Here is an 11348-nt window from a genome sequence, read left to right on the forward strand (position 1 = left end):
TTCTGTTGCAGCATCCAGCCCTGTCCCGATGTGAAATATGGCAAACGTATCCATGTGCTGCCAATTGATGACACAGTAGAAGGGATCACGGGGAATCTGTTTGAGGTCTATCTCAAGCCATACTTCCTGGAAGCATACAGACCCATCAGAAAAGGTAATAGCACCTGTTATAGAAGTTCTAATGACAATGATTGTGGTCTAGTTCTGAGACTGAGTAAAGGAGATTTCTAGGGACTTGCACAGATTTCTGCAAAGCATCAGACTGGCATCTGTAGAGTGAAATTTTGATGGTGCTGATTTTTTTTTTTTCTGGATTGGATGAGAGTGTATTAGAAAAGGCTTATGTAGAACTTATGATAAAATCTTGTTAAATTAAGTTGCTACTACTTGACAGGATTGGGTGTTTGCTTGTGTGTTAATCAGTTGGTTAGATATATACCAGCTGGAACCCTGATTAAATTCACTTCTTCAAAGTAATTGAATTAATAACTAGGAGAGTGCTTAGAAAACAAAATGTGCTTTTAGAGCTGTATTAGTAATAGCTCTGCTGGAACAAATAGGTCCTAATAAAGTATAAACACTAATTGAATCAAGTTTTCCAGCTTCTTTAGGCGAGTTTAGCCAGGAGTCATAGTGCAATATTATATATTATTCTGCTTCTGAAGATGAGCTGTTTTAGCTAATAGCGACTTATAATAAATTCAAAATAAATTTTTATTATGTTAGGACATTTTGTCTTTTCCCTGGTTGCTTCTGACTAAAATTTCTCTTATCTTATGACTTTTCGCTTGTGATTACACTATTTACTGTCCCTGGGCTACACACTGTAAGCAGCTCTTATAAATTGATAGGTAGTTTCTAAAGGAGACAGGAACAGCATGAGCATCTTACTGTTGGACTCTATTCTTAGCCTGTTTCAAAAGATTAGGGACTACTTAGACCTCGGGCAGGTTTGTGACTAGGTGGCTAATCAAACACAAATTGTAAACCAATTAGAACTATTTTTAAAAAAACAATATCTGAATTATTTTTAGAAAGCTGTCTTTTGTGAATAAAAAGTGTTCTAGAACAGTTAAATTGAATCCAAATGGAAAATGTGGTTCATTGCTTTTAATTATTTGGTATTTAGGCAGAGTATTCTTTTCTCTTATTTGCTGTTTGATTCTGGATGAAATTTGATAAGTTTTAATTGCTACAGATCTAAATGATGCCCTGGTTGTCCCAGTACATGCAGCTCTTGAGTTTAAAACACAGAGCAATATTAAAAATACTAGTGGTATATGCATGTGTAACCTACATCCTTGTCATTTGGGGCTGCTGGTAGTATAGGGGTTGATGTTTTGCAGATATCAGTTGCAGTAGGTTATTAAAAATGTGAGATTTTATAGGTGACATCTTCTTGGTGCGAGGAGGGATGCGTGCAGTGGAGTTCAAAGTGGTGGAGACAGATCCAAGTCCTTACTGCATAGTGGCTCCGGACACAGTAATCCATTGTGAAGGAGAGCCCATCAAACGAGAGGTGAGCAGAATCCTGTCACTCAGTTCTTGTACTGAATCCACTGTCTAGTGACATCTGTTTCTATGACAGTGTTTGCAGTTCCTGGTTTGACATTTTGTGTATAGAATGTAATGGTTAGAAGCTCTGGCTTCAGGGGATGAGCTGCTCCTGACAGTAGTCGAGAAATTTGCTGCCAGTATCCTTCCTCAGATATTGAGATAACACTGACGCTTAGGTTTGTTAAGGAGCTGCTATAATTTGGTAGCAGTTGGTTTTATATCTGCTTCCAGATATCTCGTGCTGGAAATTAAATGGAATTTATGGACATTAAATGCATAATTTAATTCCAAAGTTCCCTTGATCCACAGCAGGGAGGGCTTAATGTGCTGCTAGATTTCATGCCATATGAAGAGAAAGCAATTAATGCTTTTTGAGTGATAAACTTGATTTCCAAATAATTTATTTTATTTCAATCCCTTAAAGTATTTAGCCTTGAGTATCCCAGGTTTAAGGCAGACTGTGTGGCTTGTCTGTCAGGAGTTGGGCACTTTACTTTTTATAAACAGTAGGAAATCTTAGAGATACGGGATAAAGGTGGCTGGTATGCCTCATGAAGTGACTGCCTTTTTACTACCCACAGGTCAGAGAGAGTGCTGGTTTGTAGTTAGCTGCCTTCTGAAAAATTCACCTCAACAGTTGTGAGGCACCAGGGAATCTTGTTTGCGCTCTTCAGGACACAGCAGAGGTAGACAGGAACAAATTCCTCCAAACTAGGAGGAGTTGGAGGTCAAAATAAACAAGAGGCTGGGAGAACGGGTTTATGCAGCCTAGAGAAGGGAAGGTGAAAGGGCAGGCTTATTGACATCCACCTGGTGGAGAGTTGTGACCAGGGACAAGACAAGAGGCAATGGCACAAGCTGGCTCAAGAGAAATTCCCAGTAGGTATTAGGAAAAAGGTTTTCCTAAATCTTAGGGCAGGGCCCAGAGAGGTCAGGAATCTCTAAGACTGAAGACCTTCAGTGCTTTTTAGGTACAGACTGAGCAATCTGCTTGAAGTAATAGTCCTGGCTTTGTAGGGTTTTGGTCCGAGTCCCTCTGAGATTCCAGGCTATTCCATGATTTTAGTGTTGCCTGATGTTGTGGATAACTAAGATCAGTAGAGATTTGCACAGATGTGAGCTGAATGAATGCTGTAGGGCTGTATTAGAAGAATTAGTTACAGCTGGTCTTATCTGCATATCTGAATCTCAACGTTCTCTTAGTTTGAGTCAGTCCCAAAACAAAACAGTATGTCTGAGAACTGCATGATAGCTAGGATATTTCATATAGTTACAAATATCACTGACAGTTTAAGGACTAAGTAGATTTTATACTGGATTTCATTGTCTGTTTTTCTGTTAGCTGCAGAGGATCACACAGTTAGTTTTGTGCTAGAGTCTGTAGGGAACCTGGTAGTAGAGTCTGTTATTCAGGAGGGTGGGTTCCAGTGAGGACTAGGTACATGCAGGCAATTGCCATTGTATGTCTGGGAATCAGAGCTAAGGAACAATTGTAGAAGACAATGAGGAAGACTTGAAAATGAGAATCTCAGAACAATAAAGAAATGACACCAAACAAAAGCCCAGATTCCTGGTTCTGTGAATCGGGAGGAATTATTGACCTACTATTTTCACTCAAATGTCTAATAATTTTCCTTCTTGGTAGGATGAAGAAGAGTCATTAAATGAGGTGGGCTACGATGACATTGGTGGCTGCCGAAAGCAGCTGGCTCAGATCAAAGAGATGGTAGAACTTCCTCTCCGACACCCTGCACTCTTCAAGGCCATAGGAGTGAAGGTAAGCACCTGTGTGTAACAGGTGGATGAATGATCTTACCTTTATTGATGCTTTTAGATGTAGGAAGCTTACTTATTGGATGGGAATAAGTAACTTTTGCATTTATTTTTTGAATGCCGGTGTCAGGAGAGTATTTTTTTTACATGTTTTAGGTACAGATTAAAGTACTGACACTTGTAAAGTAAAGCAGCGTTGTGAGTCAATACTGCCGTAATTGGCAAGGTTTTTGTTTGTGTCATGTAAAATAGTAAGGATGTTGATGGTTGGATGGTAGCTGTTGTATGAGCTTGTATCACAATTTTGGACTGACTTTATCAAATGCTTGGAATTTCACTGTGAAGCTACTTTTAGGCATTCAGATACTAGCTTACCACCTAAGTCCCTTGTCTCTGACCCCAGCCTCCACGTGGAATCCTGCTGTATGGTCCCCCTGGCACTGGAAAAACTTTGATTGCCCGAGCAGTGGCCAATGAAACTGGGGCTTTTTTCTTCCTGATTAATGGTAAGTTTTGTCTTACTTGGACCCAAATCTTCTGTGTAGTCATTGATCTAGCTACTGGTAGTGAATGGTTTAGATAAGGCTCACATTGTTTCCTTTGCATCCATCCATCCTTCCTTCTTTCAGGAGCCTCTTTGGAGATGCTTAGAAGACCATTTGTGTAAAAGCATCTGTAGTGGCACTGTCCTTAAGCTTGATTGTTTTGTAGCAGTGGTTGAAAGACAGCTTTGTGATGGAGGAACTTGGAGTCTGTCTAGCTGGGTGTTCATTTATGTTGATGAGGCAGGGCTAGGAGTGAGGCAGTGAGGTTATTCTACATACATGGGCTTGCATGCTTGTTTCTGTTGTTGCTAACATCTTTTATTCAGAAAAGAAGCTGATCTGTATTGCATTTCTTTTTCCTTCAAGTAAAGCAAAATGCCTGCTTTGTTTCACATAATATTAATTGGCAGGAACTTTCCTGAAAGCTATAACAAGTACTTGGGAACTTAGCTACAATACTCTCTCTGTTAGAGAGTGTTTTGATGTTGTTGAGCTTGGGGCTGGGAATGATAACATTGAATGTCCATGGGTAAGGATCCAACAAGGCTGACAGCCTGGTGGGGGTCTGTTATAGACTGCCTAACCAGGATAAAGAGACAGATGAGGTATTCAGTGATCAGTTGGCAGAAGTTGTGTAATTGCCAGCCCTTGTTCTCATGGGGGACATCAACTTGCCTGATATATACTGGAAATACAATACAGTGCAGAAAAAGCAGTCTAGGAGGTTTCTAGAGTGTATAACTTCTTGATGCAACTAGTAAGAGAGCCTACTGGGGAGGTGCCCTACTAGACCTGTTCACAAAAAGAGAAGGACTGGTGGGAGATGTGGAGATCGGGAGCTGTCTTGGACAGTGACCACAAAATGGTAGAGTTTGCAATTCTTGGTGAATGCAGGAGAGGGGCCAGCAAAACTGCTACCTTGGACTTCTGGAGGGCAGACTTTGAACTATTCAGGACCCTGGTAAGGAGAGTCCTTTGGGATTCAGTCCTGAAGGGTAAGGGGGTCCTGGAAGGCTGGTGTCATGGTTCTGTGTTTTCTGGTTTTCGGTATTCCACATCATAACATCATGTAGTGCACTGGGAGTTAGTGTTAATGCTCCAATTCCGGGTACCTGTCCCTGTACATCACGGAGGTCATGGGCTCTGGCCCTTCTGGGTGGGGCAATCTCTTACTGCCTTGCAGTGGGTGCTGGAGGGTGCTTTCCTAGCCGTACCAAGCTTTACAGGTTTGACTCGGTCTCAGGAACTCTCTATCCCCTATCTTATTTGATTTATTAGTCTCAATTTCAATTAGATAGTATTATATTGTGTTATCTTGCATTCCGATATCGTAGTTAGTAAAATAAGTTTTCTTCCATAGATTGTTGCCGCTGGGTTTTTTTCCTTCCTTGAGCCCAGATCCCATCTCCCTATCCCTTTTTCCTTCCCATTTTGTGGGGCCGGGGGGGGCCACGGGCCTACTATCCCCTGTCACAGGCATAGATTAATCAAGTTAACTCTGTGACAGTTTTTGGTGGAGAATGTGGGCAATAGCTGCTTTTTAGCTTTTAGAATGAATCTCTCACTCTGCTCTCAGAGAGCTTTGTTAGGGAACATTATCAGTAGTTCAGGTTTTTGCACTGAAAAACTTGATCTTGAAAGCCCAGGCGTACTGCCAGTATTCTGGGATATTTGTAATAGCACTGCCTAGTCTGGGCAGTGCTTTTTTTGCTTTTTTTTTTTTTTTCTTCTTCTCCTCGTCTCATGCATTAACCCCTTTTTAGCAACTACCAGCGATGAACCTGCTCTTCATTGTGGGGACGCTTTGTAAAGGATTAAAAGCCATCATGTTCCTCGCGACTTACTGGCCAGTTATCAATGTCACGATTACTTGTTGTGGAATTGTGTTCATATATAACCAAATAAGGGCACTCATGGAGACACCTGCATGGTACCTATATGCAATGTGGTATGATTTGAATTTTGACACTTACATCCCAGATGGAATAGCTAACTTTACAAACAAGTACATCCCAAATGGCATAGCTAATTTTACAAACAACACGATGTTCAGACCAGTTTCCAGGCTATCTTCTCAGTTTGTCACACGTTTTTCGAATGCTGAATTAATGCTCTTTTTTGTGGGCATACTCCTGTGTGTGTTATCAGTCTCCCTGAATGTATTCCTATGCATTCGTGGTATGTGGAAGGAGTCTCCTCCAAAACCAGAGAATGCTGACTGGCAGGGAATATGGAGAGGTTTAGGAAAAATCTTAGAAGCATGAGGACCCGCAATGTCATGGGATTTTACTCTTGAACACCTGTGGGATCCTGAGAAACTAAGCCGTTATTTGAGTCAGGGACGGTGCAGCTTACATAAATCTAAGGAGGTACAACTTAATTGGGGTTTGGCTTGTGCTTACTGCGCCCTATATAATACTATTCTGCAGAGAGAGTGTTTCCAAGCTGAGGTTCAAGCCAAAGGGTAAAATCTCCAAGTCCAATCTGATCAATTACAGGAGACACCAGTAACGATGTCAATTGCCCCTGTGGAAGGCAAGAAATGGAAACGAGTGTCCTTGCGTCTAGAACAGAAAAAAAGAAGCGGAGGAGGAGGTGGAGGAAGATCCAGGTGAGGGGCCCACCTCAGAACCACCATCGTTGGGGAAGGCAAAAGGAAAAACTAAGAGACATGCAGAAGAGAGTGATGAAGAGGAAGTCTCTATTACTACTCATCGACCTCTGAAGATGACTGAAATCCAAGGCTCAAGAAAGGAGTTTACATGGCGCCCGAACGAAACTCTCGTTTCCTGGTTGCTTCCCTGTTGGGACAGCGGGGTCAGTAGCTTGTCTCTAGATGGCAATGAAGCTCGCCAACTAAGAGGCATTGCCAGAGATCCAGCTATTGACAGAGGGGTTAGTAGATGTTTGGATGAGTCTGCCACCCTCTGGGAATGAGTGTTAATAACCATGAAGGAAAGGTATCCCTTCAAAGACTGTTTGAAGCCTGTGATGAAAAAGTGGGATACAGTTGAAAAGGATATCCAGTATTTGAGAGAAATAGCTGTGGTGGAAATGTTGTATGACCCTAACTTTGTTCCTAACCACCCACGCCAAGACTACAACCCTGAGAGAGTGAGGATGACGCCTGATATATGGCAGAAACTCATAGCAACAGCACCAGAAAGATACGCCGGTACACTAACAGCAACATTTGACAGATACGAGGACCAACAGAGAAGACCCTTAGTTTTTTAATTGATTCTTACGCTCCAAAACTATCAACAACAGCTACCCCCAACTCACGCTTCCATTTCCACCATCTCACAAGTAAGGGACCAACTGAATGAAATGCGAGAGCAAGTGTCTCTATTGATTAATCGTGAGAAACCTGTAGTAGTATCAGAAACTCTTGATGAAGATCTGGATAATCAAGAGAGTCTAATGAAGGAGCTGATCAAACTGATGCGAATCCAACTAATTAAAGATGATGAACCCTCCTTCTCATGTGCACCATCAAAAATCTCAGCATTAAAGGCAAACACTTTCCGGCTCCAGTAAGGAATACTACATTGCGAATTGCCTTGTGGTGTTACCTACGTGACCATGGAGAAGACATGAGGACGTGGTATGACCAAGCTACTCCTGTACTGTGAGCACAGGTGAGAGAATTACAAAGCAGATCAACCACCAGTGCAGTTGCTCCAGTTATCACAGGTAATGAATAGAGGGGCCCTGCCCTCAGTCGGGGAAGGGATAATAGAGTTTATTGGACTGTGTGGATTCGATGGCCTGGCACGTCAGAACCACAGAAATATAAGGCACTGGTGGATACTGGTGCACAGTGCACTCTGATGCCCTCGAGTCATGAAGGGACAGAATCAATCCATATTTCTGGAGTGACTGGGGGCTCTCAAGAATTGACTGTGTTGGAGGCCGAGATAAGCCTCACTGGTAAGGACTGGCAAAAACATCCTATTGTGACTGGCCCAGGGGCTCCATGTATACTAGGTATCGATTACCTAAGAAGGGGGCATTTCAAGGATCCTAAGGGGTATCGATGGGCCTTTGGAATAGTTGCTGTAGACATAGACAACATTAAGCAGCTGTCTGTTTTGCCTGGCCTGGCAGAAGATCCGTCTGTTGTGGGGTTGCTACAAGTAAAAGAGCAGCAGGTAACGATTGCCACAAAAACGGTGCACAGACGGCAGTACCGCACCAACAGGGATTCCTTGCTCCCCATTCATAAGTTGATTCGTCAACTAGAGGATCAGGGAGTGATCAACAATACTCACTTGCCTTTTAACAGCCCCATATGGCCAGTGCGTAAAGCCAGTGGAGAATGGAGGCTGACGGTGGACTACTGTGGCCTGAATGAAGTCGCACCCTCACTGAGTGCTGCTGTGCTGGACATGTTAGAACTCCAATATGAATTGGAGTCAAAAGCATCCAAATGGTATGCCACCGCTGGCATTGCTAGCGCCTTCTTTTCCGTTCTTTTGGCCGAAGAATGTAGGCCACAGTTTGCTTTCACATGGAGGGGCGTTCAGTATACTTGGAACAGTTTGCCCCAGGGGTGGAAACACAGCCCAACCATTTGCCATGGGTTGATCCAACCTGTATTGGAACAGGGCAGTGCTCCTGAGCACCTGCAGTACATTGATGATATCGTTGTGTGGAGCAATACAGCAGAAGTCATCCTCACAAAAGGAGAGCGAATAATCCAAATTCTTCTGCAAGCTGGTTTTGCTATTAAGCAAAGCAAAGTGAAAGGACCTGTCCAGGAGATTCAGTTCCTAGATATAAAGTGGCAAGATGTGCGTTATTGCATTCCAGCAGGTGTGACTGCCCTCCTCAGGAAGGAAGTCTTTAAGGCGCAGGCTGTTCCCCCATGCTGTGAGATGAGCTGAGGGAGACAATGACCAATGTGGATGGACAGGGAACTTTTTCTGAGGCTCCAGAAGAAAAGAAGAGCCTAACTCCTGTGGAAGAAGGGACGGGCAAATCAAGGAGAGTATGAAGAAGTTGTTAGGATGTGCAGAGAGAAAATTAGAAAGGCAAAAGCCCAGTTTGTTCTCAACTTGGCTGCTGGGGTAAAAAAGAACAGAAAACTTTTTTACGTACATTAACAGTAAGAAGAAGGCTAAGGAGAATCTCCATCCTTTCCTGGATGCAACAGGGAACATGACCATTGAGGTTCTCAATGCCATCTTTATTTGTGTCTTTAAAAGTCAGACTAATTATCCTTGGGGTATTCTCCCCACCGACCTGGAAGTCTGGGATGGGGAGCAAAATAAACTCCCCCTGATTCGAGTGGAAACAGTCAGAGTCCCACTACTCCACTTGGAGTGTCACAAGTCCATGTGGCCAGATGGGATCCACCCGAGGGTGCTGAGAGAGCTGGCAGAGGTGATTGCCAAGATGCTTTCTACCATCTATCGGTGTTCCTGGTCAACCAGAGAGATCCCAGAGGGTTGGAGGCTTGCCAACATGACTCATATCTACAAGAAGAGTTGTAAGGAAGATCTGGGGAACTACAGGCCTGTCAGCCTGACCTCGGTGCCAGGGAAGGTTATGGAGCAGATCATCTTGAGTGAGATCACACTGTGTGTGCGGGACAACCAGGGGATCAGGCCCAGCCAGCATGGGTTCACAAAAGGCAGGTCTTGCTTGACCAACCATATCTCCTTCTGTGATTGGGTGACCTGCCTGGCGGATGAGGGAAAGGCTGTTGATGCTAAAGTCCAGGAAGACTACAAAGCCTTTGACACTGTATCCCACAGTGGCTGGTAGCCTATGGCTTGGACAGGTGCACTCTTTGCTGGGTAAAGAACTGGCTAGAGGGCCGGGCCCTGAGAGTGGTGGTGAATGGAGTTAAATCCCGCTGGTAACCATTCACAAGTGATATTCCCCAGGGTTTGGTATTGGGGCCTGTCCTCTTCAATATATTGATGACCTGGATGAGGGCATTGAGTGCACCCTCAGTAAGTTTGCAGATGACACCAAGCTGGGAGGAAGTGTTGATCTGCCTGGAGGTAGGATGGCCCTGCAGAAGGATCTGGACAGGCTGGATCACTGGGCTGAGGCCAATGGGATGAGGTGCAACAAGGCCAAGTGCTAGATCCTGGACTTTGGCCACAACAACCCCAGGCAATGCTACAGGCTTGGGGATGAGTGGATGAAAGACTGTGTGGAAGAAATGGACATGGGGGTATTGATCAACGCTTGGCTGAACATGAGCCAGCATTGTGCCCAGGTGGCCCAGAAGGCCAATGGCATCCTGGCTTGTATCAGAAATAGTATTGCCAGCAGGAGCAGGGAAGTGATCGTCCCTCTGTACTTAGCCCTGGTGAGGCTGCGCCTCAAGTACTGTGTTCAGTGTTGGGGCCCCTCACTACAAGAAAGACATTGAGGCCCTGGAGCATGTCCGGAGAAGGGCAACAAAGCTGGTGAGGGGTCTGGAGCACAAGTCTTATGAGGAGCGGCTGAGGGAACTGGGTTTGTTTAATCTGGAGAAGAGGCTCGGAGGAGTCCTTATCGGTCTCTACAACTATCTGAAAGGAGGTTGTGGTGAGGTAGGGGTTGGCGTCTTCTCCAGCGTAACTAATAATAAATAGGATGAGAGGTAACGGCCTCAAGTTGCGCCGGGGTGATTCAGGTTGGATATTAGGAAAAATTTCTTCTCTGAAAGCGTGGTCAGGTGCTGGAATGGGCTGCCCACTCTCACCTGTAGCAGTTGAGATATTTGCTAGTATATATCCATTGAAGACCAAATTCTGAGTTTTCCTCAATGCTTTTTTGTCCCGTTTTATAGTCAGTGCTGGATTAACTGAACATTTGTACTTCAGGATTGCTGCTTTTCTTTTCTCCTCCCCCTTCTCCTCCTTGATTTGCTTTTTATATCAAGATGTCATAGGAGTGACCAACAGTAGGGAATTGACTTGCATTTTATCTCAAGATTTTATTACTCCATGTCACCCTTGTAATTATATGCTTCCTGAGCATGGGGAAGGTGTCACTGTATAAATACAACACAGTTTTTTTCTCTAGAGACTTGTACTTCTGTTGCATAATGAAAATAACATTTGTTGTCAGAATTAGTGATATTTTCTCTGTCTGCTCATTCTGAGACTGTAGCTGCAGATGGTGCTGCAGGCAGAGCTGGTGTGAATTGGTGAGTTACTTGAAGTGTAAGTCTTAATGCCTGCCTGCACCAGTGGCTCTGCAGCTGGCTCACTTCAGTCAGCTAGCTCCTTTGTGCTCCCAAAGGTCAAGATTCTTTTCCTTGGGTCTTTCAGAAGGAGCACAGTTTTTCTTCGTGACCATTCCCAACATTGTGATGGAAAAATCTAAATGGAATAGATCTGTAAGCATTAGAGTTCAGTAACTGTAGGAAATCTCAGGGAATTGCTGTCCTTCAATCTGGGATTGATGTGTTTATACTCAAACCAAAAAGGAAAAAACCAAAAAGCAGCCCACACAACCTCCCCTCAA

The 11348-nt window shown here is 43.9% G+C and overlaps 1 protein-coding gene across 2 annotated transcripts in view; it reads left to right on the forward strand.

Moving 5' to 3' along the window:
* Positions 1 to 11348, forward strand: part of VCP (valosin containing protein) — a 36240-nt gene that overhangs the window by 9647 nt on the left and 15245 nt on the right. The window contains exons 4-7 of one of the 2 annotated variants that reach the window (XM_019610324.2): positions 12 to 154; positions 1380 to 1519; positions 3203 to 3334; positions 3734 to 3836. In XM_019610324.2, the coding sequence (XP_019465869.1) occupies positions 12 to 154; positions 1380 to 1519; positions 3203 to 3334; positions 3734 to 3836 (518 nt within the window). The remainder of the gene's footprint in view (positions 1 to 11; positions 155 to 1379; positions 1520 to 3202; positions 3335 to 3733; positions 3837 to 11348) is intronic. The other variant, XM_010725226.3, reaches the window with a different exon arrangement.

This window comes from Meleagris gallopavo, chromosome Z, assembly GCF_000146605.3.
Source record: "Meleagris gallopavo isolate NT-WF06-2002-E0010 breed Aviagen turkey brand Nicholas breeding stock chromosome Z, Turkey_5.1, whole genome shotgun sequence".
NCBI lineage: Eukaryota > Metazoa > Chordata > Aves > Galliformes > Phasianidae > Meleagris > Meleagris gallopavo.